The 27,672-nt window shown below is 43.2% G+C and overlaps 1 protein-coding gene across 2 annotated transcripts in view; it reads right to left on the reverse strand.

Moving 5' to 3' along the window:
• The window catches only part of RYR3 (ryanodine receptor 3), a 502,828-nt gene that overhangs the window by 75,681 nt on the left and 399,475 nt on the right, over positions 1-27,672 (reverse strand). For both annotated transcript variants that reach the window (XM_053594081.1, XM_053594080.1), the window contains 10 exons: positions 27,437-27,512; positions 27,202-27,325; positions 24,259-24,374; positions 23,649-23,716; positions 22,599-22,720; positions 19,265-19,314; positions 18,809-18,869; positions 16,271-16,509; positions 13,925-14,006; positions 4,316-4,446 (listed from right to left, as the gene is read on the reverse strand). In XM_053594081.1, the coding sequence (XP_053450056.1) occupies positions 4,316-4,446; positions 13,925-14,006; positions 16,271-16,509; positions 18,809-18,869; positions 19,265-19,314; positions 22,599-22,720; positions 23,649-23,716; positions 24,259-24,374; positions 27,202-27,325; positions 27,437-27,512 (1,069 nt within the window). The remainder of the gene's footprint in view (positions 1-4,315; positions 4,447-13,924; positions 14,007-16,270; positions 16,510-18,808; positions 18,870-19,264; positions 19,315-22,598; positions 22,721-23,648; positions 23,717-24,258; positions 24,375-27,201; positions 27,326-27,436; positions 27,513-27,672) is intronic.

Here is a 27,672-nt window from a genome sequence, read left to right on the forward strand (position 1 = left end):
AGATCCACAGGAATTGATGGATTAAGAAATAAAAGAAGCCAAACCAAATTCCTTGGCCTTTAGGAATATTGGCCAATTGAAAGGGACTGTTTTGATGTCTCTTATGGTTGCAGTGCCCGAGCAGAGAGACAGAACAATGCTCCCTATGGTGGACAGAAAGCATCTCCAGCTGAGACAGGGGTCCTGCTGGGTGGCGCGTGCAGGTGGAAAGCAATGGGCCCAGAACAGCCTCTGCACTGTGGAATAAGCTCAGGGAAGTGCTATCACCCCGTCCCTAGTGATGACTTTCTGTTGCTATTGCTATAGCCTTTGGTGTGTAGAAGGCTAAATATCTCTTTTCTTTGGAAGATAGGAGTGGACCAATGTCTTTTCAAATCCAGGCCATTTAAAAGGACTAATAGGAAAGACAAAGAACCCTGAAATTCTGTGATTTACAGTAGAAGGGAGTCACATGGGTCAGGTATAGTCCATCGCCAATGTTGGTCATTTGTTAGAGAACAAGTCTGCCTCATATCCTGCAGCAGAGCAACAATGGTCACAGGAGTCTGGGGAGACCCTCTCAAAGTAATTTTACACACATACACTCTCACAGTAAATCAGTAAAGATGGCAGAGTTGAACTTTCTACCTCGAGGTCCTACTCAGAGAACAATGCCAACGGCCGCAGATGCAAGTCCGGTGTATGATTATTTGCCATATGATTATAAATAAGAAGGCTCAGGTGTGCATGTTTAAATGTCACATAGACAATATTATCTCGGACACTTTTTTCCCTGATTAAGGAAAAAACTAAGTTGATTAAGGTTGCTGCTCTGGCGTCCTTACAATGACCTTTAAAATTTATTTATATGTAATCAGGCCTTGGGTGGAACAAACATTTGCAGTCTAGGAAGTGTTTTGAACTTCAAATGCCATGTTATAAACCAATCGAATGAAGTCTGCTGAGTTGGCGGCTTGAAAAACAGCTCTACTGGGTTGTATCAGAATCAGACAGGAGTGTCCAATATTTTCTTTTTCTCTGCCATACATAGGAAAAAAAAGATTTGTCTTGGGCCAAACATTAATTACACAAACATTAACAAGGGCTGATGAGCAAAAGCAAAAAAAAGTCCATGCATACTTTTCACGATGTCTGACATCACAGATAAACCAAACAGTCCTCACATAATCGAGGTGGCCTGCGGGCCACAGGCTGGACACCCTGAATGGTTCTGAAGGTAACCTGAAAACTGGCTAACAGTGAAACTTCTCAGGCCCCACTCCACTGAATGAGAAACTCTAGGAGCAAGGCTTAGAAATCCTTAATAAGCTTCCCAAGTGATTCCACATGCTAGAGTTCAGGAACCAATGGGTTAGATGCTGAAGTCCTATTTTCTTAACCTAGCAGTTCTTCTCTCAAGACGACAGCATCAAAGAGCGCCACCTGTTTACAACACAGGCAGATGGCTTGCATTGAAATCGGATCTCTTTTCTATTTGTTTGATTATTCCAATAAAGGATGGAAGGAAAGAAAACCAGCAGGTGATAGGATGTTAGGGTCAATACAATATTCTGATTAATAGACCACTGCCATTTATAACTGGCAAATGACATTATTAAACATTTTCTAGGGATATCTTAATAATTTTTGGATGAGTAAGAAAATGCTCCAGGATCTAATAGGGTATCAAAGATGCGAATATGAGTAACTGCTGGCAAAGCACCAAGTGTTGATTAATGGCGATGCCCGATTGATGTCTTGGTAAATGAGTTCATATGGCATTTCTAAACCGTGGGCTCACACCATTTGTCACTCTATACATTCCTCCCCTTCCTTTCTCCCTCAGGCCACCTACTTCATAATGAATGAAGTCTACCTTCTTATAGCTCCTTAAGCCATCAGTCATTCTCTGGCCCCAGATAAGCCCACTTATTCCAGAATACATAATCATGCACACACTACTTTTCAAGTATATGTATATACATGTACATGGTCAGCAGTCACTCACTGCTGATTAACCCAGTGGTGGAAAACGTGGGCTCAGAGCACTTGGGTGCAGAATCCCCTAGGGTGCCAACCGACGGATAAAGGACTATGTCATTTCTAATTAAGGATCTGTGTCTTTTCTTCCATTGGAGTATGCAATTATGGATACTTTTAAAATTTGTAACTATGTCATATTAAATCATATAAAACGAGAAGGAACATTTTTTAAATACAACTTGGGAAGGACAATGGAAGGAAGTCATTCCCCTCCCTCTGAAGATAATCTAGGCTTTCCCCTGTCTTTGGCACATCCTCATTTTGCTCTGCTACTGTGCCACCAGGACAGTTTTCAACTGGTGTGCCGTGGCACACTGGGTGCTGTGAGAGGATTTTAAGTGTGCCACAAAAAATTTTAAAGATCTTTAATTAAATAATTTTTGAAAGAAGTTGAAAGCCCAGTAAGTACATTCTTTTTTTACTCTTTTTCTTGATCAACATAATTTCAGTGTGCCACAAAAGTTCAACCATAGGTTCGAGTGTGCTGTGAGATAAAAATGGTGGAAAGCCACTGGGGCAGGATCTGAAGAGCAGAGGTGGTTCCTCTTTCCCGAGGCCCGGCACTACCCGGTGCTGATACACAGACAGACAGACACTATTTCTTAAGTCACGGTGGGAGCAGAATAAATGTGTAAATATCCAGGGCTGTCATCACCGCCCCGTGGCCCTTGGAGCTGGGGAGCAACCTGGTGCTGGCACTTGCCTGACTTCTCCACTTCATTAAAGTCTGCTCTGTTGCTCACCGCGCACTTTCACAGCAAGCTGTGATTCATTTGGAATCAGCAGTGGGCAGAGAAAAATGAGGTTGGAAAGACATTTTTTGCTAGTCTCGAAGGGGAAAATGGGTGAGATGAAGCCAGAGAGGTTGGAGAAAGCTTAGTTTACAGATTTCACATGGGACTTTGGAACACTGAGGCATCTTGGCAATGTTTCTTCTTGACTAGCTCTGAGAACACTAGTCTCCACTGTATTCTAGCTCGGTAAAGAATTTATTAGCAGCCCTATCTAAGCTGGCCTGGTGATCATTTCTAGGGACCATGTGCTCCTCTTATCTGAAGTAATAAAAGCAAGTGGCAAGAAAGCCCCCATGGCTTAGCACTGTGTATTCTTAGAGGAAAAGAACAGCTGTGCCAAGAAAAGTGTGGTCTGGGCCCTTTCTCTCTGAGGGATCTCACAGAGTTGGAGAAAAGGGGATTGAACTTAATGGAATTTCTATCCAGTCCAGCTATCTACTAGCAATGGTTATCAACATGTTAAGAAAATATAGGTTCTGAATAGCAAAGGTTCTTGTTTAAAATCATTTACTAGGGTGCTTTTTTCTTGTTTTTAGTATTGATTAGGCCCACAGTTTGGTAATTTTTGCTTCAAAATACATCAAATCATCAAGTTATTTCCCGTTAAGAGTCCAAGCTTGATTCAAGGCTTCCACACGAAGCTCTTCTGTTCTTTCTTATTGTCCTAGTCAAGATCACAATCTGGCTGTCAGGACCCTCCCTAGAAGCATGTTTACCACTTGCCTTGGATTTTAGTTTATTATAGAATAGAGGGTAGAAAAATTTTTCTGTAAAGGGCCTGATAGTAAATATTTTAGGCATCGCAGGCCACTGTTTGTTGCCTCTGTTCAACTCAGCCATTGAAGTGCTAAAGCAGCCACAGGCAATATGTAAACTAGCACATGTGGTTATGTTCCAATAAAACTTTATTTAAAATAGGTAGGGAAGAAAAAAAAAATAAAATAGGTACGGGGACAGATTTGCCCGGTTGCCACTTAGTGAAAGAATTCTCCTTCTTGTGTAATTTTTAATTCCTTCTGGAGCTTTTCTATGTCTTAACTTCCATGAACATAAACCATATATGGCCAGCATCCTTAGGAACACAGCCTCTCTGAGGACTTGAAGAGTGTAATTAGGTCATTAGTGTGGATGGGCCTCTTCTGATGCTACTCTAGAGAGGGACTGCAAAAAAGTAGCCACATCCCAATGTTGAAAATGGGAATTGAGACCCATGGCAGAGAAGAGACCATGAGGTCTTAGGATGGAAGGAACTTAGAAATCAACCATACTTTCTCCTCATTTTATAGAAGAGAAAACCAAAACCTAATGATCACAAAGTCTTGGCTGTGCACATTTCTCTAACGAGATGGAGATAAACCTAGTTGCTTATTTTTCCTTAGATTCAGACTACGCAAAACAACAGTGCTGTAGGGCCACTGCTCCCTGCCCATGTGGCCTTCTTGGCTGCTCTCTTCTCAGCCTGTGAAATGAGTTGATGACCTGTGCGAGAAGATACTTACTGGATCTCTCCCTGGGGGTTTTGGTGTTGAAGACTGAGAGTGGATTATAGCGGTCAAGGGTGGGCTCCAGGAATGCCACTGGTATGGCAGCTGCCAGTGAGGCCAGACATTCTCCGAGGGCAGGACGTTGCCTGGAAACAAAGAAGGCCATTTAGAAGTGGTGCCATCCACACGCAAGCCCCATGCATTGGCAGGCCAGGCCTCTTACCCAGGATGTTTCAGGTTACTTCCCCGTAAATTCATCCACTGGACATCGCTGGGTTCAGCTCATCAAGCTTCCATGCTCTTCTCCCTCCCCTCATCTTTCTCCAGACATTAAACAATGGTGGCCCATGGTCTTGCTACTTGGAACTCAGCTCTTAACTGGATAAGGTGACATGATATACTGGGTAGCTTAGCCCAGGAGAGCTGAGATATATCTGATATCCCAGCATGTCTGAGAGCAAGTTGTGGGATCCAAACTGAGATTGACTCATGTTCTCAAAGTGCTTTGAAATCATCTGTGTAATTTCTATGTTATGGATGGAACCTCCATCCACTGCTTGGAACAGTAGATAGCAGACAGAAGCACCATGATTCTCTCAATAGATGCAGAAAACCCTTTTGACAATATCCAGCAACCTTTCATCATCAGAACACTTTAGAAAATAGGTATAGAAGGGACTTTTCTTAAACTGATAGAGGCCATCTACAGCAAACCCACAGCCCATATCATATTGAATGCTGTAAAACTGAAAATATTTCCACTCAGATCAGGAACCAGGCAAGGTTGCCCATTGTCTTCACTGCTTTTTAACATTGTAATGGAAGCCTTAGCCATCGCAATAGGGCAAGAGAAGGCAGTCAAGGGTATACAAATAGGGTCAGAGGTGATCAAAGTTGCACTTTCACAGATGATATGATTTTATACCTGGAAAACCCCAGGGACTCAACTACAAAACTCTTAGAAGTGATCAAAGTATACAGTAGCGTCTCAGGATACAAAATCAATACAAATCAGTAGCTCTTATATATACCAATAATAGTCAAGCCAAAAAAACAGTCAAGGACTCTATTCCCTTTACAGTTGTGCCAAAGAAGATGAAATATTTGGAATTTACCTAACAAAGGATGTGAAAGATCTCTATAAAGAGAATTATGAAACTCTGAGAAAAGAAATAGCTAAAGATGTTAACAAATGGAAAAACATACCATGCTCGTGGCTGGGAGGAATCAACATTATTAAAATGTCCATATTACCCAAAGCAATTTACAAATTTAATGCAATCCCATCAAAGCACCACCATCATACTTTAAAGATCTGGAAAAAATAGTACTTCATTTTATATGGAACCAGAAAAAAACCTCGAATAGCCAAGACATTACTCAGAAATGAAAAAAAAAATCAAGAGGAATCACGCTACCAAACTGCAAACTATACTATAAATCTATAGAGATCAAAACAGCATGGTATTGGCACAAAAATAGAGAGGTAGATGTATGGAACAGAATTGAGAACCAAGAGATGAACCCAGACACTTATTGTCATCTGATCTTTGATAAGCCCATCAAAAATATAAATTGGGGGAAAGATTCCCTATTTAACAAATGGTGCTGGGAGAATTGGCTGGCGACTTGTAGAAGACTGAAACTGGACCCACACCTTTCGCCATTAACAAAAATTGACTCTCACTGGATTAAAGATTTAAACTTAAGACATGAAACTACAAAGATTCATGGAGAGAGTGCAGGAGAAACACTTGAAGAAATTGGCCTGGGAGAATATTTTATGAGGAAGGCCCCCCAGGCAATTGAAGCAACACCAAAAATACATCACTGGGATCTGATCAAACTAAAAACTTCTGCACAGCCAAGAACACAGTAAGTAAAGCAAACAGATAGCCCTCAGAATGGGAGAGGATATTTGCAAGTTATGCTTCTGACAAAGGTTTGATAACCAGAATCCACAGAGAACTCAAACCTACTAATAAAAAAAGAACAAGTAATCCCATTTCATTGTGGGTAAGGGACTTGAACAGAAGCTTCTCTGAAGAAGATAGGTGCATGGCCTACAGACACATGAAAAAATACTCATCATCTTTAATCATCAGAGAAATACAAATCAAAACCACTTTGAGGTATCATCTAACTCCAGTAAGAGTGGCTCACATAACAAAATCCCCAAACTACAGATTTTGGCATGGAGTGGAGAAAAGGGAACACTTCTGCACTGCTGGTGGGAACGCAAGCTAGTATGTCCCTTTTGGAAAGATGTTTGGAGAACACTCAGGGATCTAAAAGTAGACCTGCCATTTGATCCTGCAATTCCTCTACTAGGTATATATCCAAAAGATCAAAAATCACTTTATAACAAAGACATTTGCACCAGATTGTTCATTGCAGCTCAATTCATAATAGCCAAGTCATGGAAGAAGCCCAAGTGCCCATGGACCCATAAATGGATTAATAAATTATGGTGTGTATATATATATATATATATATACACACACACACACACACACACCATGGAATATTATGCAGCCTTAAAAAAGATGGAGACTTTACCTCTTTTATGTTTACATGGATGGAGCTGGAACATATCCTACTTAGAAAGTATCTGAAGAATGGAAGAAAAAATATCCAATGTATTCAGTACTATTATGAAACCAATTTACAATCATTCACACTTCCATATGAAGAATAGACCACAACTATGGCCCAGGATGAAGGAGGGAGGAGGGGGGGATGGGAGCAGAGATGGGAGGTCAGATCGAGGGAGGGTGAATGGTGGGATCACACCTATGGTGCATAATGCAAGGGTACATGTCAGATCTATTAAGTATAGAATATAAATGTCTTAACACAATAGTTAAGTAAATGAGATGAAGTATATATTAACCAGCGTGATGTAAACGCTCTTAATTCTATATGAAATCAGCACATTAGTCTACGGCCATACCACCCTGAATGCGCCCAATCTCATCTGAAATCAGCACATTGTACCCCATAAATGATTAATGTATACATGATCTATGTGTTTATGATTTAATAAAAAAATAAAAAACAACAACAACAAAACAACAAAGACCATCTAGACACAAGATAAAAGACGTGGCTTGCAACAGAAACAACAGATCCCAAAACACACTGCTTGATTTAGAGGCAAGACCCCTAACACCTATTACTTTTCTTCCTTCCCTTCTATGAATACTCAAGTGTCCACATGTAGTAAGGTCTCACTTTTAAGTCTTCCTGTGAAACAAACAAACAAACAAAAATGTAATGCTCAGGATTTCTAGTTCGCATTCCTAGTTCTCCCACTGAGAGGACTTGCGCTTGCTTGTAGGGTAATCACATCTGTGATTGTAAGGAGGGGGAGCCAGTAACCAGCATCTCAAAGCAGAGCTAGGACAGCATTTCTCCCTGCTCGATCTGGGCTTAGCTTTGGGATTGTATCTTGTCTCCCACTAGTGAGACAATGAAGTGACATTGCTGGCTGGAAGTTCCCTGTGTGGGGATGGACATCTGTTGCCTTCTGAAGAATGAGGACCATTGCCATCTGTCTCCCACACATCAACATTTTCTCTCAGCCACTCATGGGCTTCCAATCACAGGGAGACTATACACCTGCCCTGTGAGTTGCACATGGGACGTTAGCTCCCTAGGAGAAATGTCCCCCGCGCCCCTCCCCCCCACCCCCGAATAAGCCAGTAATGTGAATCCTCTGTTAGATCAGGATACAAAGACGAGTGGAAAATGCAGACAACAGGTCTATAATTAAGAATTGCTTGGGGCCTCCAGAGTTCAGTTCCATCCCATGCCTCACTCTGCCTTCCTCTGTGGCTGATCAACTCAAACTGAGCACTGATGCTGTGAATAGGAAGCTCATAAGCAGAACCCTGGGAGCTGAGGGTGCTGAGCTGCTCCTTGGGGGATGGAATATGATAATCCTGGAGCAAACTGCCAGCTGGAGAAAGTGCACTTGGAGCCACGGGCCAATACTTGCCCCACACCTGGGATTTTGTGCAAGCAGAAAAGCATCTCTTGAGGGTTCCCTGTAGCTCCCCACCGAGAACTGTTCTTAAGACTTTGTGTTAATTGCCCATTTCTGTGACAATAGTTGGTTCCAGCAGCATCAAAGAGTTGGAATGTCAAAAGCATAGATTCTCTGAAAATGGATGATGAACATTTACTGTGGGGGTGAAGACAAGGGGACACTTTTTTACTGAGGTATAGGCCAGATAGTCTTAACCTTTGTCCTTTTTTCTCACCAAACGCAGAGCAAAGATATAGCCCTGTGTTCTATACAGAACCCCGAATCAGTAGTGTGATCAAATAACGCATCTCCATGGACTAATCATAGGATTAGCATCAATCTGAGACTTGGCTATAACATAAAGAAATAGACATATTTGAGTTGGATTAAAAATGTGATCTCAACTGGTCTTAAAAATATGGCTGCACAAGACTATGTAGAATAGAATCAGAATCTGCAAGGGACTATCCTGGGGTACGCAGAACTGCTCTTGAGATATAAGATGAATTTGTTGAACTAGAGAGAGGGAAGAGGGAGATGGTGGGTGTTTAGCAGAAAGCTGTGTATTTCTTGGAAAACCCACCTAGCCTTCATGAAAGTGATCTTTTCAATTATTTTAAAAGTAAAAATTCATATCTATCTATCTATCTATCTATCTATCTATCTATCTATCTATCTATCTTGTTTTTGGACAAGAGTCTCACTCTGTAGCCCCAGCTAGAGGGTAGTGGTGTCACCATAGCTCACTGCAACCTCAAACTCCTGAGCTCAAGTGATCCTTCTGTCTTAGCCTCCCAGACTGCTAGGATTACAGATATGCAGCACTGGGCCTGGCCTATATAAGGTTTTATGGCTCACTGTCTTAGGCTTGGATTTTAGGGAACTAGTTGACAGCTTCTTTGGCCATAAAGTGTTTGAATGCATAACTTTAAAATCCAACCCCAATAAGCTACTGTAGATCAATAGGTCCTCAGTCAGGCAGTCACTTCTTAGCCTTGTCCTTTTGATGGTGATTTGATAGTTAAAATCTCCCCACCCAGGACTGCCCCAGAGGAAGAGTGAAAGCCCTTGGGCAAACAAATCCTACCATGCTCCAGGCCTTCACGCTTCCCTGGGTTCCACTGGAGGCAGCAGTGGTGGGAGACAAGGCCTGGTCACCCATGGGAGCTTTCACAGCTTCTGAGGGAGGCCCTGGCCCTGCCTGTCCCCCACCCCCCACCCCTGCCTTTCCTTCTCAGCACCTGCTCTTCCCCATCACTTCCCTGCTCTGCTTTGCTCAGGATGGTGGACGGGCACGGGAAGAGGGGCATCATTTCAACTTCAGACCTGGGTGGCCAGTCCCCTCAGTGACAACCAGGAGAGCAAGCACCTCTATTCACCAAATACGAGGGGCCACAAGGGGTTGTTTTCTACTTTTTTCAGTTAACATTTTCACTGTTTGTGCCAATCACAGTGGCCAGTGAGGAGGAACATGGTGTTTTCTCTCTTCAGTTTTGCCTCTTTGGGGAGGAGGAGGAAGGAGATACAATTGTGAAGGGGTGAGAAATGCCACAGGGAGAGCACCGTTGAATGAAAATTTGGGAGAAAATCAGGGAAGACAAGGGGCAAGATTTCCACTCTGAGAGGACATTTTAGCTGGCACAGGAAGATGAACCTGGGAAACAGATGGTCCCGTCTTGCCTTGGTGCCAAATTGATCCATTTTCCTTCTCCTTTGCTTTCATTGAAATTAAAAGCATGATCTCCCGAAAGCAGATTTCTGGAAAGTCGGATACAAAGACAATCCTTGGGGCAAAAGACAGTGGATGCGCCTCAGTTCTTCAGTGCTACAGTGAGAGGGGGAGGCGGCCCTGCCCTCTCTGATGTTAATTCCCCACTAATCTGAGTTCCCACAAACTCCACAGTAGGGCAGTTCTAGTCTGGAGCACATGGTGATGCTAATTAGCTGCTCTACCAAGAGAAATAAGCAAAAGTTGTGTAAAAGTAAAAGCCAGAAATCTTCCAATTCATGCTCTAGCTGTGAAATATCAGCATGAAGGACCTTGGCCCCCAGCCTGAGCAGGGATTGAGTGAGGCAAAGGCCAAGTGTTTTAAAGCTCCTCTGTCATTACTACTGGGGGTGGGGGGTGGGGTAGGTGTGGACCAAACAGCTCCATAGCAACCAAAAGGTCTCCTGGATGAGTTTATCACTAGACATGAAAACTCTTTTTGGGGGAAAGTCTCAGTTCTTACTACCTGGTAGGGTATTCTTCACATAATAGGTATTTGGTCAGTGATGACAGATGAAAGAGCGTTCAGTTTGCATGTTGGTTTTTCTTGCTTCCTAATATGATAAATAGGAAATAATATGATAATATAAGAAAGTGTCACTTTCTTAGTTTTATTTCCATGGATCTGGATTTTGCCTCTTCACAGTCTATTGTTAGGAATATTAGGCTAAGATGAAGTCATCACGGTAACAGCAATAATGCCTTGTACATAAATGATGTTTTGCCATTTTGAAAGTTCCTTCACGCATATTCTAGAGGACATTAAAAAACAGGGAATTACATGTAGCAGAGAGACAGAAAAAACACAGTTAGTGCAGGGCAGGACACAGGTATTGATAGCAGTATTGTGACCCTAGAGGTTCGGCGAACATACGCAATGTCTGATCAGAAATAATTGATCGAGGAAGCCAAGCAGGATGGAAGGAATGGATATCTCTAAAGTGTGAAGTGGAAAGTACAGTTTTCAGGTGAAATAAAACTGAACGTCAGTGTTTAATGTTACCAAAGTCCAACCTTTGTTTTCTTGACTGATCTCCATGAAATGCTCTTTCAATTAATCGAGACATCTCCATGTTAAAGAATGCAAATATTCTACAATATTAAATTGACAATGACACTATTACCCTGACATTTTTATCTGAAAACTCTACTTGTCAATGGCATTCTTAATGTTATCTCAGTTAGAAAATATTCCAGAAGAAATATCTCCACCCTGTTTCAATGGCTTTCCCCATCAGAGTTAACCCTACAACCAAGGTACATCCGTGAGGCACATTCCAGGTATAAATGGAAACCAAATAGTTCCTGATTCCTTTAAATTCCTACAGACATTCATTAGTCAAGGAAACTTTAGCAAAAGGTGGTAGAGAAATGAGTTTATTGCACGTTTCTCCCTAGAACTCAAACAGAAGAGGAAAAAAATTGGAAAAAAATTTGGATCTTTGCTGAAATTAGAAAATGTATGATAACTTCAAACTATAAACCAAATTATACCAATTGGTATACCAAACTATAAACCAAATTATACCAATTATACCAAATTGTCCAAATCCAGTGGGGATACTGAAACGGAAGCATCCCTTCCAGAGCTAGAAGAGAGCAGAGAAATCTCTGGTAGTAGCAATGGGAGGTGAGCTGGACTCCTGGCCTGGAGAAAGCCCTGAAGGAAGAGGGGGAGTGGAATAGTGACAAGTAATCTGCTGTGAAGCTGCTGACCTGAGTTCTCTAAGAAGAAGATGAAGAAGTATTAAATCACTAAGCAAAAGACCTATGAGTATAGGATTCACTGAGAGCTTTGCCAACCTCTCACCTGGGCCAGCCTTTCACTTTTGTTGAAAGGACATCAGAGGCTGAGTGTTGGTACCCTGCTAGGGCTAAAGACGCTGCTGATGTAGTGAGACTTAGTTCTCAGCAAGCTTCTCAGATGTGAGGCTGCCTACTGTTTCTTCCCTTTTCATTCTCCCCTACTTTAACACACACACACCCCTCTCCATTCTCTAGAACTAGCAGCAAAGCTAATAACGAAGAAAGAGATGAGACATATAGCCCAGGAAAAATTATTCAGAAAAAAAGAACAGAAGATGTAGTCCCAGCTGCTCGGGAGGCTGAGGCAAGAGAATCGCGCAAGCCCAAGAGTTAGAGGTTGCTGTGAGCCGTGTGACGCCACGGCACTCTACCGAGGGCGGTACAGTGAGACTCTGTCTCTACAAAAAAAAAAAAAAAAAGAACAGAAGAAAAGCAATAAAGGAAGCCTTGACCAAGGGACGTCTGTAAGCCTTCACTTCTACCAACACGAAATACGCACATGGGTGAAATCGTCACAGTGCCACAGGTACACAATAAACCTGGCATGAGCACATGAATAAAGGACAAAAAGTTATATGAAGAGCAGTCTTTTTCTGGTATGACATTTCAGAATGGACCTTTTTTCCCCCCATGAGAATACATAAGCTTTACACAAAATTATCCAAAGAAACACGTACACACGTGAGTGGATGTATATGTACACATATAGCCAGAGAATAAGGAAAGATACTAAGGGAATATTTATCAATGCTCACTGGAAGAAATGAGCTAAAAAACCCTTCCCTAAGTGAAATTCATTATTCATTAAAAATAAATTATTGATTTTCCTAGAGTTTATTGATTACTGATTTTCCTTGGTATAAAATATGGTTTAAACTTTTGCCGGCCCAGTTCTTATTCCCAAATGACAAATCTATTTATCCATATTTTACGTAAAATAAGGAAAACTAGACAATTATGAGGACTTAAAATCATAAAACAAATTTAGTCCTTAGTTCCTCAACTAATTTCTTGAACACTTAGAAGCTATTTAGAAGCTGATGATGAAGAAAAAGGCATTTCTTAAACATGTTTTGGTCTCTAGTACCATTAGTCCTTAATTCTTGAAGGCGCTGGAGTTTTTTCTTTTTTGTTTCATTGAAAAAATTGCAATTTGAATGTATGCAAGTTTTGACATGAAACAAGGGTTTATTGTTTGATAAAAACATCATAAGCAGAGCTAGCATGTGGAATGCAGATATCAAGAGTTATTTAGATTAGGAATTTTAAGCAAAGATTGAATTCTTCCCAGTTTGCTTGTTTGAAAAGGCAAAAAAGAAAACGAAATTCTTTCAAGGGTAAGATTAAGCCCAGAGCTTTGTTAATACTGTTTATCCTTCCAATCTTCCCCATGGATTAAACAGAACAACAGCACATGGCATTTGATGCTGAATAGGAAGGGGTTGCCAAAGGCCTCCACTGTGATGGGCAGATCAGAGAGGCAGAGCTAGACCCGGGGCGTCTCTGCAAATAAGCTCGTTCAGATTATTGACTAGCATTTTTGCTACCAAAGCTCGCACTTGTTTAAAACTCTAGTAATCTGACAGCCAAGGCTGGTAAAGGTCTGAGGTGGTATCACATAGAAACTCATTAAACACTAAAGCAACTGCCTCCTGTCCCCTGAGCTTCTCAGCACTTCACTGCAGGAACTCTGGAAGCTATTTGGAAGCTGTGATTCTGAAGAAATAGAGACATCTTCAACATTTCTTGGTTACGAGCATGATTTAGCTTGGCTATATTGCTCCTCCAGCCACACACAGCCACCAGCTACCTGCACAGAAGCTGCACATCTCAGTAGCCTCATCCCTCTTCCTTAGATCGCCGTACACATTTCATAACCAAGGCCCAAGACCACCATTCCACGTCACCAAACCTTTTTGGTTTTGCTGGATTGCAAAGGTGTTATTAAATGTGAAGTGTTTAAAAAACAGTAACATTTTTTGGAACCTAAATGTGTGAGCCCCTTTTGTTCACTCATTACCTTTCAACATAGATGTTCTTTCCCGTCCCAAGGGAGTAGAGGCTGCACAGTATGTGGTAGCATGAAATCTGCACATCGTTCACTGAAACAAAGAAGAGACGTCCCAGTCACTCATCAGTCTCGCTCGCGTGCGGAAAGGGTCAGCGAAGAGAGAAAACACAGAGGTGTGAGCAAAAAAAATCGCTCCTTGCTAGCAACAGAGCTGGTTTGCTAGTTGTTGAATGAGGGGAAAAAACAGAAAGACAGACGTCCTCGGTCCTGCCATGCTGGTTCCTTTGTGGGGCTCATGACGGGATCATATCGCTTCACAGGGAAGGGAGTCATTTGACCAGTGAGTCCTTCATCATGGATTTTTTTCCCCAATAGAGGGAGGCATTTTAGTTAACTTCTATCCAGTACAGTGCTTCCTTCCTTTGGAAGGATGAACGCCGACAACCTGAGGCTTGAATGAAACTTGTGCTCATTTACTAAACAGATGTGCCCAGCAACTTGATTTTCTTCAGGGATAGAGCAAAATCACTCATGTCTGCTTATCCCAAGTTCTCTGCTAGGTGCTTGTCAAAAAGCAGCTCAATCAGATTGTGATTTTATTATGTTTCCTAGGGGAAGGGAGTGCTTTGCTAAGAAACTTGTGAAGTTTAATCTGCAGGTTACGTGTCCCTAGCCATGTCTGGAAATCGTACCAAAGCTGGGACTACTTTAATATAGTCAGAACTAATTTCATGTTTTATTTTTCAACCAAGGCACTATGTTGTTTCCATGACACAAGATAATGAGTTTGGATATTACCCCAATACCTACCAGACAGAAATAACTAATTTTTAGTTATTCAGGGATATGGAAGACACTGCCTTTGTTATCAACAACTGGTTGAGTTATAATATGTAGTGACATTTAAAGGGTGACACTGAAGCATTGTGGCAAATAATAGCACCTAAGGGCTGGACATAGTGCTAAATGCAAACTAAAATAAAACTGCCCAACTTTGGTTTTCTTCTGGAGACTTTGACAATGAAATGTTAACATCTTTCCTTTGCTCCTGATATCCAATAAATAAATTAAGGCTTCTTATCAAGAAAAATGATATCTGAAAAACGTTGGGAGCAAACGTGCATCGCCCACTATATTCCTCAGATAATCTTTTCAAATTCAGTGAGAGCACAAGCTGAGAGCTAGGTTAGCAGGCTGGAAATTATAGGCCAGAACAACAGTGGGAAAGGACTAAATGTTATATATTTAAATTCGGAAATTTCTTCCCCTTTGAGAGCTATCACTTTATTATTATTATTATTATTATTTTTACTTTTTATTTATTTATTATTATTATTTTTTTTTTGTAGAGACAGAGTCTCACTTTATGGCCCTCGGTAGAGTGCCGTGGCCTCACACAGCTCACAGCAACCTCCAACTCCTGGGCTTAAGCGATTCTCTTGCCTCAGTCTCCTGAGTAGCTGGGACTACAGGCGCCCGCCACAACGCCCAGCTATTTTTGGTTGCAGTTCTGCCAGGGCCGGGTTTGAACCCGCCACCCTCGGTATATGGGGCCGGCGCCTTACTGAATGAGCCACAGGCGCCGCCCTATTATTATTTTTTTTAATCAGAGAAGAAAAATGTGTGGTTGGCTGGGGCCTAACCCTACCCCTCACCCACAGACCCCAAACTCTCTTCAACTCCCAAGTTGGCCTGACTTCAACCATTACCCAAACCCAGGCCCTCACCCTTACTCAAGGGTCCCAAACCCTATTCATCCCCCAGGACTGACTGTAATTATCACCTAAAGCTGGGCCCTAACCACAGCTTTCACCCAAAGGCCCCAAATCCTCTTCATCTCCGAGGCCTGTATGACTTCAACCATCTCCCAAAGGTGGGCCCTAACCCCATCCCTCACCCAGGGGCCCTAAACTCTCTTAATCCCCCTGGGTTCACCTGACCACAAAATCACCCAAGGGTGGGCCCTAACACTAGCTCTCACCTGAGGGCCCCAGACCATCTTCATCCCACTGGTCTGCCTGACCGCAGCTATCACTCAGAGCTGGGCCCTAATCCTAGCTCTCACCCAAGGGCTGCAAACCCTTTTTATACTCCACACCCACCTGACTTCAACCATCACCCAAAGCTGGGTCCTAAGCCAGGAATCACTGGTGGGCCCCAAACCCTCTTCACCCCCAGGCTTGCCCAACCATAATTCTCCCCCTAAGGCAGCCCTAACCCCAGCCCTCACCCAAGGTCCCCCCTGAACCCTTTTCACCCCCAGGCTTTCCTCGAGGTCAGTGTAGTGAATGTGTCCCACACCTCTGTCCATGGCCATGTGTACTTAAATCCACTACTGATAGCAGGGAGACTCACAGAGCAGGTCCACCCCAAACTGATGCTGAGCAACGTGCTCGAAGGTGGACGTGAGGATGGGGAGCAGAGCCACCGTGGTGTAGTTAATATTCTGCGAAACACCTTTCATCTGGGTCCTGGAATGGGTGAACTTCCCGAGCTTTAGGTTTTCTGAAGTCTTCTGCAAGTCTTCAGCAGCATTTTCAAAGAATGCTCGCAAGCCAGCCTTCACCAGCTCCGAGCCGGACTTCATGACAGTCCTGCAAGCAAATAGCATTCAACCCTGAAAGCGTCATCTGAACTTTTGGCTGACCCTGTATCTGAGACTGCTGACTTGCACTGCAACCTTGGCATATGTTTGACAGTTCAGTCACCCAACGACACTCTGTCAGAAGTGGAGAGATGGTTAACATCCGGGCTAGCGATTGACAAGGGCATTTACTCAATGTGAGAGATTCCTTACTCAACTCTTTAGGAAATGTAGGGACAATTTAGAATGAAACTGACATTGCTGACCTGTGGCCTGTAGAAAGCTGTGGCTGGCTAGTTTTCCGTAAATAGCTAATTAAAAGGAGAGGGAGGTGAGCTTTTCTTGAAGCTCACTGTAGGATAAACAACTTTTATAAGGACTAGCAAGAAACTTGACTCATTCTGATGGAGGACTGCTCATAAAGAGAGAGAAATGGTACAGAAATAAGTCACCTATGGTTCAGATGTTATTTGCAGGAATTGATGTCCTAGGTTGGACAAGGGGAGGGAAAAGGGACAGCCAGCCCTTTAAAAACTGACGCTTAATCAGACCCCTGGACCAGCAACACTGCAATGGGGCAGTGCCCTGTGGGCATGGAGATGAGCTGCAGCCACCTGAGGCTTTCCCTCAAAACTATATTATTTCATAAAACTTAGAATTGGAACAAAACCTATAAGCCATCTATCATTTTCCATATTTCTATATGTTATTCAGAATATTGTGACAGACTTGCCCCCAGGACAGATGCTTTTTATCTACAGCATTTTCCTGATAATCATCCCACCCATAAGGACAATAAAAACAAGGAAATGCAAATTAATGACGCTCACCCTCATCTTGGAAGTATTCACACTTCTGAACTGCTAGAGGCAGGTTCTGTCAGAAATGATTCCTACACAGACTGGCCTGCATGTTTTAAAAAGCTGGACTCTGCCCCAGAGGATTTCTATATTTTTCAGGCAGTAAAGCTTCCTCATGCCAATTCCAAGTGGCTTCCGGAGCCTGGGATGCCTGGGTCTGACTTTGTGCTATCTGAGAATCTCCACAACACGTTTATTTCCCTTGAAACTCCTAAAATTCCTTTTAATGGTGCTTAAACTTTTCTTTTTGTAACCCTTTGTAGTTCATTGTGGATTTTCATCCTTGGGCCACTCTTTTAGGTTGGTGCCTTTCTTCTGCATTGGGTCTTGGGAGGTGTGTCTTCCTCCCAACTTTGACAAGTGGCCTTTTTCTTCTTCTTCTTCTTTTTTTTTTTTTTTTTAACACAGAGTCTCACTCAGTTGCCCTTGGTTGAATGCCATGGCATCATAGCTCACAGCAACCTCAAACTCAGGCATCTTCAAACTGCGGCCCACGGGCCACATGGAGCGGTGTGAATTGTATTTGTTCCCGTTTTGTTTTTTACTTCAAAATAAGATATGTGCAGTGTGCATAGGAATTTGTTCATAGTTTTTTGTTTTAAACTATAGTCCAGCCCTCCAACGGTCTGAGGGACAGTGAATTGGCCCCCTGTTTAAAAAGTTTGAGGACGCCTGCTCAAACTCTTTGGGCTCAAGTGATCCTCTTGCTTAAGCCTCGAGTAGCTGGGAGTATAGATGCCGGCCATGTCTAGCTATTTTTAGAGACAGGGTCTCACTCTTGCTCAGGCTGGTCTCAAACTCGTGAGCTCAAGCAATCCATCCACCTAGGTTTCCCAGAGTGCTAGGATTACAGGCATGAACCTCAGCACCCGACCAATGGGCCTTCTTAATTAGTGTGGTAACCACAGCTCTTTCCCCCGTTCTTTTCACTACATCTCTGTTTTTAATCTCATTTATGTTGTTATCAGAATATTTGCATTATTTTTAAGATTTCCTCCCAGAGCCCCAGGCCATGGGGCTCAGACCTATCTTTGTCTCTGAGACTTTTGAAACCAGATCTTCCTGCATTTCCCACCGTGGCCACTTGAATTCCGTGTACCCTCTCTCATCTCTCCCAGGATGCCTGTGGTCTCACCACCCATCTGGCAGCTCTCCCTTTCTGTGGAGAAGTCGGTTCCAAGTGGCCCTCTGCCATGGAAGGTATCCTGTTTTCTGAAAGAGGAATTTCTCAGCAAGTGGGGACAAGAATTGATCAGGTGCTCATCCAGAGCGTTCAGTCTGTGCCATGACAGCAGCTTTGTGTCATGTGGATTGAGACACTGAAAGCTGACTTCTAGGGTCAGACTGATCTTGCTCCATCTTGTCTACTCTGCAGTACAATAATTCGTGAGATGAGGGGTCGGAGAGGAATTCAGGAGAAACTATTGGGAAAAAGCTGGGCATACTTACCTTGTGTCAAGTGTCTGAGCTAAGATGTGAAGACAGCTCACCATGGTAGTAGAATCACTCCCTAGAATAAAAGATAACATCTATGACTCCCCAGACTACTCAGCTTGCCTTTAAAATGTGATATTTTCCACTTGTACAAACCAGAGCCCAGCATAATTAACCACCAACATGCAAGGTCCCAGGCCCATGTTCGGGGCCAATGCATTAATCTCCAGCCCGACAGCCTTGGCTTCCTGATGGATGTCAGAGGCAGAGCCTAAAACATTCATTGGTGTGGCAAATATGTGTAGTAAAGGGGGTAGAGAGGTCATTTACCATGCTTTAGATCAATTTTCTATGGCAAATTCAGGTGATAGCTTAGTCCCAAAGCTTGGGTTTTCTGAAGGAGCCACAAATGAAGGCAGAATGCAATTTCAGGATAACGTGCAGACTTTAGCAACACTTTACTTCACTTACCAAAGAGGGAAATCCTGTGTCTAACAAGAGCAGCAAGTTTGCAGAACAGGCTGAAGCAGAAAGGAAGGCAATTCAGAAAGTCACAGAGTTTCGAGCACTAATCATTTGTACCCTGGCCCTGTTCCCCATGCTGTGAAACAGAGAACAGAGATTGGCACTCTAGGAAGACACACTGTGTTCCTTTCACAGAATCCTCTGGAGCACTCTCATTGTCTTGGTGGAGAATCATGAAAAGTACTGAACCCTTACTAAAAACAATCCTTCTTGCAACTATTATGGTATTTTTTAGTGACTGTGTGCAAACTATCCCTTGGTATGGAGCATCATGTGTTGAAATGTTCATATGTCTGATATTCATGAATAAACAAAGATTATAAAAGGAAGCATGATTTTTCTATCATTGCAATGGATTGCAAACACTTTTGTAGCCTTCTGCCGAGGTTGTGAGGCTTCAGGTAGGATATGAGCCAGAAGTTGGGATTGGAAAAATGTTAATGGTTCAGGTATGAGGTGAGATTGTATTAAACAAACAACATTTAAAAAATGTGTATTTTCTGTCTCCAGGCCAGACTGGGCTGCTGTCCTAGCTGCACCCTTAGAAACCAGGAAAGCCCACGTGGGATGCGTTTGTGTTTTTGACCCTCCTCCATGCGGTCACCCATAGTTTCCAGTGTGGAGCCCCTGGAAGGTTCGCCTGTACCTCACTGTTTGACTCTTTACAGTGCGCAGCTAGAAAGGAGCCCCAACAGGTTCAGTGTCCCTGAACACGCTGCTGCTGGAGCCCCCCTGGGGACGTGATGGCCACCACGTGACCCGCACTGCTGATGCTCTTTGGATGAGATTCCTCAGAACTCTGCCATTATTTGACATTGGCATGGATAGGGAAGAACTTTGCAATCCCTTCAGAAAGCAGTAGGATAGAAAGAGGGAAAACAGAGTCAAGTCCACCTGTGCAGGCCGTGGGCTTCCCTGGTGAGATGGAGCTGAAGTCATTACTGGCCTCTCCCAGGGTCAGGGGCTCCCTGTCCCACTCAGGCTAGAGTCCTCGACAGGACAACTGAGAAGCTGAAAGGATACATTCTGAGTGTCAGAGGGGATGGAGATTTGCTCATCCTTAACTAGTTTTCAGTGAATGCCCTGGGTCCTTCTGGGTTGTCTCCTGGATAATCACAACCAAATTCCTCCATCACTGGTTATTTGTGCAGGGGAAGTAAGTGGAACCCCCTGACCTCAAGAGAATTCGTAATAACCAAAATTTGGCAGCCAACTAGGGTAAAATTAAGTATCCATTGCCGCTTCTTTTTCTCTTCTCATGGTGTTTGTGTTTTCAGAGATGTGTACAAGACGTAAACTCAGGGAGCTGGGAGAGGGGCCCGGCCCTGAGGCTCCATTGCTTGGCCATCTTGGTGACGCTCCTTCACTGCTCTGTGTGTTAGCTTTCTCATTACAAACAGAGAGCAATCAATCAGATGACCCTCTAAGTTTTCAGAATTAGGGGTGGATATACTAGGACATTTTGGGCAAAAAACGTTTGTAAGTGGACAGACGTTCTGTATGAAAACAAAATAATGTTTGTTTACCTAATTGAGATAGTCCAGTTGCCCTAATACTGACAGGGCTCTCTTCACTGGCAGAAGTGCTTTGTCAGGCGTCTCAGGCCCAAGACCTGAAATTTTCAAAGGCTCCTGCTTGCTGCCTCTGGAGTGACAGTGTTGTCCTTAGCCTAGGGTTATGAGAGGCCTGAGTCCCCCAGCACCTCTCCTCCATCTTGGAATGGAAAGGCCGTACATTAAAGGAACCTGGAGGAGAGTGTGGGACCCATGGGTGAGCAGCATCAGGGAAAGTGGGGAGCAACAGAGAAGGGGCAAACAAGTGGAGTCTGGCGACGGGAACACACCCACGGCAAACACAAACCGCTTCTGTAGGAGGGCTGCAAGCACAGTGATGGATTTGAAAGTTATTTGCAAGGCTGATCAGCTCTACGTTGAATTCCAGCTGCGACAAATGGTGCCTGGTTGAACAAATGTTACATTTCCAAGAATTAATAATCTAAGAAAAACCGATGAAGAAAACAGGCACATCTGCCCTCTGTTGGAATATCTGAGCATTGCACTTTGCCTGTCCCTCCCATAGCGTCGAACAAAATAGCTGGTGGCACATCCTGAAAATGTTTAGGTGATTTGGGGGCTGTACCTGATTCTAAGGGCATCTCATTTTGATAGTGTGGAGTTTTCCTGTCTTAAATGAGACAAATTATCACCCTACGGAATGAATAGCATTTGATGTGGAGAGAGGGGACTGGGCTTTCATTCTTGGCCTAACTTACAACTTGGGTCAGTTTGGACACTGGAGAGACCTGACTAAACCTCAGTTTTTTCATCTGCAAAACGCAGATCGACAAGGCACACAGGCAGTTCTTAGAATTTAAAACAAGGTGATGTTTCACAATGATATGAAGACAAACGGGCGATGACTCTCACATACAAAAAACTGAGCTCAGTGCTCCGCCCTGCCAGCTGGTTAATAAACGTCAGCTGAATCTTAAAATCGAGTATCTTCTCAAAGGTGGTGATGTTTAATGTCTGGCCCCTTCCTAAGCATCATGTACACTGTTCACTGTCAATATATGCTAGGGACAGAGTTGAGAGCCTCCTATCATTACAGTCCCTAACTCTGTGCTATTTAGAAATCTACCCCCTTTCTTGTGCTTCATTAATCAAATAGAGAGAGAACCCAAGGCAGGGGAATCATCGCGTGGCCTGATCATGAAGAATCCCTCTGTTCTCATCTCTGTTATGGTACTGACACATTGGGGGGCAGGGGAAGGGGGGGGGTCTGGTGCTTTTGGTGCAAAAATGTTTCCCTATTAGAGAATTTCAATTGATTTATATTGTCCTAGATTTTAAATTTCAGATCATCCATGCTAGAACTTATACGATCTGATTCTTTAAAAAAATTTTTTAAGTTTAAGCCTGATAAGAATGGGATTGAAATCAGTGCCTACTGTTTGTTCTCGGTGTTGTGTGTTTGCTTTTCCCAAGCCTCGGGGTGATCTTCGTCTGCTCCTAAACGTTGTTCAGGATAGATGCTGACTTGGGTATACAAATCTTTCCTGAGCTCTGTACTTCCAGACAGTGCCCTTCTCTCAGTTGCTAAAATAATATGGGTATGAATATAATTTCTTTCAAAACCAAGATGATAAACAAGATCCCTCACCTGCCAATCATCAGCCTGTGTTTCATTTCCCCAAAAGACCCGCTGTTTATCCCCAGGAACCTGGTGTTTTAAATAAATTGCATCAGTACCATGACCTTCTCCTCCCTTGCAGACTCACCTGGCCACCATTTCTTTCTCCTTATGAGAGGCATAGCCACTGCTGCTGAGGGGCTTCAGAGGGGATGACAGGAAGTAGAGGCGGTGATTGGTGAAGTATTGATCAACCAGTGGGAGGAGGACCTGGAAACCCATCGTAAATAAACGTCTGGAAAGCTAGCCAAAGCCCTTCCTTTGGTTCATTTTAAAAAGTTTATCAGTAAGAAAAATGCCTATGAATGCTGGCCCCAGAATTTTCAGAAAATTCTACTCTTTGGATGCCAGTTTCTATCACAGTTTCTTTTTCGATGTCTCAGACAAGAGGCCTGGGGGATATGTGAGAAGAGAGGGCCATGAGCTAAGGGTCCAAAGAAAAGTGCATGTAGCCCTGAGTCAGCCTTGGCCGGCGAGCTCTGCGGGACACCCACACTCAGTGGCTTCTTGAGCTCTGCATTCGACAGCTACATGGGAGGCCTAGCCTACCATCACAGCTGCAGGCCTTCTGTCTGTTTCTCAGAGCAAAGCCACTCCAGGCCTTCATTCCTCTGAGTACGGCTGCATGGCAGAGACTGCTCACTAACGCCCGGATTCATTTCCCCTTGTTTTTAGCAATAGAACTCTCTGTGTTTGGGCTGGGTAAAAGGCCACCCAACTAAAACCAGCTAGAGAACACATTACCATGGTCCCTTGCAGCGAGATGAAGCTGAAACAACTAAGTTCTAGCCACTGGGATAGAACTTTAAAAAAGTAGCAGCCTCTCCTTCCTTCCCTTTTCCCCCTTTCTCACAGATGCAGTGCAGGTGAGCCTACTTGGACCACCCTAACACAAACCGCAGCTCCAGACATGGTGGAGCAACAGGGGAGGATAAACCTGGGCCCCTGGGGCTGAACAGGCTGCCTACTCTCTCCGACTACCCACCTACCTTGGGATGGGTCCACCCAGGGAAATATGCATTCATCTCGCCGAAGCTATCAGGTTTTAGATACCTTTGTTGGATCTGCTTACCCTGTACCCTAAATAGCAGAGATCCTAAGAGGAGAGCACTTTAATTAAGTTCAGAAAGTCACTTACTTTGGCAAAGAATTTGATCTCTTGGTCATGGGGAGACTTTTCAGTTTTCCCACTGCCGACAATGGCTTCTACAGAGACACAGGCAATACAAAATTGGCCAGAGTTAAAAAACAAACAACTCCCCCCCACCAGCCCAGCACTTTAGAAACAGAGCAACAGGGCCATAAAAAGGCTGTTTGATTTCACAGAATCTTATACTTAACAAAGTATACAATTATACTGATTAGTTATACTTAACAAAGTACCATACAATTGTACTGATTAGTTATTTCTTATATTAATTTTCTAAGCTGTTTCACTACCCCTTTCTCTATGTATGCAACGAGAAAGCAGCTTCAGAGCTTTTGAATATATAGTCACAAAGTAAAACAATGGGAAAGTTAAAATAGGATGTGTTATATGAAAAAGATGACAAAGGTTTGATGCAATCCAGTAGGGAAGCTAAGGACTAATTTAATTTTTTTAAAGGGGGAGGAAATCTCAGCCGCTCTTCTCCCCGAGGCCCCCCGAATCATATGTCTAAACAAATCTTGAACAGTTAGGATATGAAAGAATCCTTCTTCCATAGGGAATATCAAGTTCTTTTGTGACATTTCACAATGATACCTACCCAAGTGGGCAATAAACTCTTGAGCAGAATCAACGTATTTCAGGATCTTCTTCAAAAACTTATAGGCAAATCTCTTTTCCATGGAGGAGGCGTCCAGCTCCATATCCTTCATACCTCTAGGTTGTAAGTGGGTAAACCCCAGGAAGTAACAGAGATAATGATGTGACTTTGGTGCATTATTAGCCCGACCAGTGTTGAATTTAATTCCTAAATGTTAATGGTTATTGTGGCTTAGGAAAATGAGGCATCATTTGACTGATTTCCCCTGCACTTGGAACCTGCCCAGGTAAGCACGTGACACCTGTTCTACAATAATTTCCAAAAGGATTTGTCAGAAAGACCTTTATATAACAAATATTGAGATGGAGATAAGTCAGAGGAGAAAATAAAAATTCCTGCTCTCATGGAAGGGGTGTACATACTGAATATAGTAAAGATTTTGTTATTTAAACAAAATATAAATTACATGGAATGCCAGAATTTAATAAAATGTGTGAAAAAAAGAAAAATTCAAGCACATTGAAAAGGCCCAGGAGCGGAGGAATGAGGATTTCCAGATATAGTGTTGAGTAGTGTCATCAGGGTTGGTTAGTCTTACTGGGAGACCGACACTGGAGTAAAGACATGAAGGAGGCGAGACGGGTGGACTTCTGGGGAATGAGCTTTGAAGGCACAGGCAGTGCAAAGATCCTGGGGCAGGAGCATGCATGTGGCAGAGAGGCCAGTGAGGATGGAATAGAAGCACAGTCGGAGGGGTGTGGGGTAAGAAGTGAAGCAGATTATTTAGGGCCCTGCAGGCCACACTTAGAACTTCTCTGTTGCTCTGAGTGAGATTGGAAGCTCTTGGAGGCTTTGAATAGAGCAGTGATATGATAAGATACACCTTATAACAGAATTGCTCTGGTTGCTATGTTTAAATTGACCATGGTGAGGGAAGCAAGCAGAGAGCCTGGGTAGGAAGCTATTTCATTAAGGATGGTGATAGCATGAGGGGTTGAGAAGGGGCTAGATTCTAGATATATTCTAAAGGTAGAACCACCAGGATTTCCTGAAGGATTGGATGTAGGTCGGGAGAAAAAGGAAGAGTCAAGGTTTTTGACTTGAGTGATGGGGAAACTGAAGACGGAGTAGGTCTGAGGCAAGGGTCAGGGGAGGCTAGGAGTTCTCCTTGGATCAGGGACCTCGCCCAATCACCTCCATATGCCAGTGCCTACCACAGGGACCTGCACCTGGCAAATTACAGCTCAGGATGTTTTCTGCTGAATTCAATTATCTTTCTCCTTGCTTTTCCTATTTCTTTGGCTTCCTTTTTAGTTATAGTAAAAGGGAATTTTTCATTCCTGTGCACAAGTTATTTATCAGTAAATCACACTACACATTCATCTCGGTGTTAAGAACAGGATTAAAATGACTATGGGAGTCTTTCTCGAATGCTTCCCTGGAGGCTGTCTCCTGCTGCCTGACCTTTTCTGTTAGACGATACAGCAAATAAGCCCTTTTTTTTTTATATGAGATACAATAGAAATATTTGTATAGATTTTTATTTATTTTTGCCATTCAGTGGCAAAAATTCTGTAGGAAACTAAAAGAAAACAACAGTATCTTGCTCAGCAAACATTTCTCTGAGGAGGGATGGCTGAGGCACAAGAGGAACACCGGCTTGTCATCCTACAACCCAAGTGAGCATGATCCCATGTGGCAGAGCCCACCACTGACATTTGACCAGGGAACAACAGATTCTACCTTCAAGACTTAGGCAGCCGGGTGGCGCCTGTGGCTCAGGGGGTAGGGCCTCATATACCGAGGGTGGTGGGTTCGAACACAGCCCCGGACAAACTGCAACAAAAAAATAGCTGGGCATTGTAGTGGGCACCTGTAGTCCCAGCTACTCGGGAGGCTGAGGCAAGAGAATCACCTAAGCCCTGGAGCTGGAGGTTGCTGTGAGCTCAAAAAAAAAACAAACAAAAAAACAAAAAACAAATAGACTTAGGCAGCCAAGACTATCTCACATAAAGCATTCATCTACATCAGCGGTTCTCGACCTGTGGGTTGTGACCCACAGGAACCGTATTAAAGGCTTGTGGCATTAGGAAGGTTGAGAACTACTGATCTAGAGGATTCCGACTCACATAACTTTGAGCTAACACATCTTAGAAAATCACAATGCATTCAGTCTCCCCAGATGGAGGGGCATGTTCGTGAGAATCAATTCCCTTTGTTCAAGACTGTTCATGTCAGTGATGTTTGCTATTGACAAGAACTAATTTAATAAATATCCCATAGAACAGCAACATAAGAATGGGAAGAGAACTAAGTTTTGGATTTTGCAAAGAACTGCAATTATAATCCAAATAGGTAGCTAAATTAGGTCTGAGTGAGACAACTGTAAAAGACAGAGGAGGAAATTTTAAAAATATCTAGAATACTGCATTTACATTGTTCTCATGTGCTTCAAATTCTCACTATTTCTTATAGAAGCCCGAATGTCAAAGCTTTGAGGACGTATTATTGATGTTATTTGTATGATGGAAGAAAGAAAGGGCTTTGGCCTGTAGCTCAAGATTTGTGAATGAATGCATGTTGACATGTTTTAGGCTGAAATTAAATGTTAAAGATATGCTGGTATAATTTGTCATAATTCTTTGCTATAATTGATCTTTAAAAATTGATACTACTATTGCTGTTTTACGTCAAAAAAAGAAGGCTTCGGGCAGCGCCTGTAGCTCAAAGGAGTAGGGTGCTGGCCCTATATATACTGGAAGTGGCAGGTTCAAACCTGGCCCCAACCAAAAACTGCAAAAAAAAAAAAAAAAAAAGTTCTAATGTCAAAGGACTCGATTGCTATCCTTATTTTGATGGGTTTTGGAAATTGATTAATACCTGGTGAGTCAGAGACAACACCCACATCCCTGCCTCACTAACATCACGTGGAAGACGACTTACCTAGAAACTATAACGCCATTCACTTGCAGGAATTTAAACAGGTCCTGTGCCTTCTCTCGGTCCCTGAACTTTTCCTTGGCAGTCAAGGTGTCATATGGCACCAGAAGAGGGTGACTGCCTCCACCTGGGTCAGGAAGGCAAGTGAGGACACCATTTGTGGCTCTTCCTTTGCTTTCTGGAAGACATGCCCCCTCCCCCACTCGGCTTCTCCAGGGATGCTGTGAACCAGGCTCACCTTTGCTCTCCAGTTCCAGCTTTTTCTTCTTGGCCCAGATATTATGATAGTTCTCAGCCACGACCTCCACCATTCCCTGCGTCCCACCAAGGAGACACAAGTCAGAGAGAAAGCAAGCAAGAAAAATGGCTTCACACGTGCTGGGCTATGTCAGGCAGTCTCGGGAACCGCCTTGGAGGGACTCCCATCATTCACTGGTCTGTGCTTACGCACCTCATTAGTTCCGCATCTTCTCG

The sequence above is a fragment of the Nycticebus coucang genome, chromosome 6, assembly GCF_027406575.1.
Source record: "Nycticebus coucang isolate mNycCou1 chromosome 6, mNycCou1.pri, whole genome shotgun sequence".
NCBI classification, from domain to species: domain Eukaryota; kingdom Metazoa; phylum Chordata; class Mammalia; order Primates; family Lorisidae; genus Nycticebus; species Nycticebus coucang.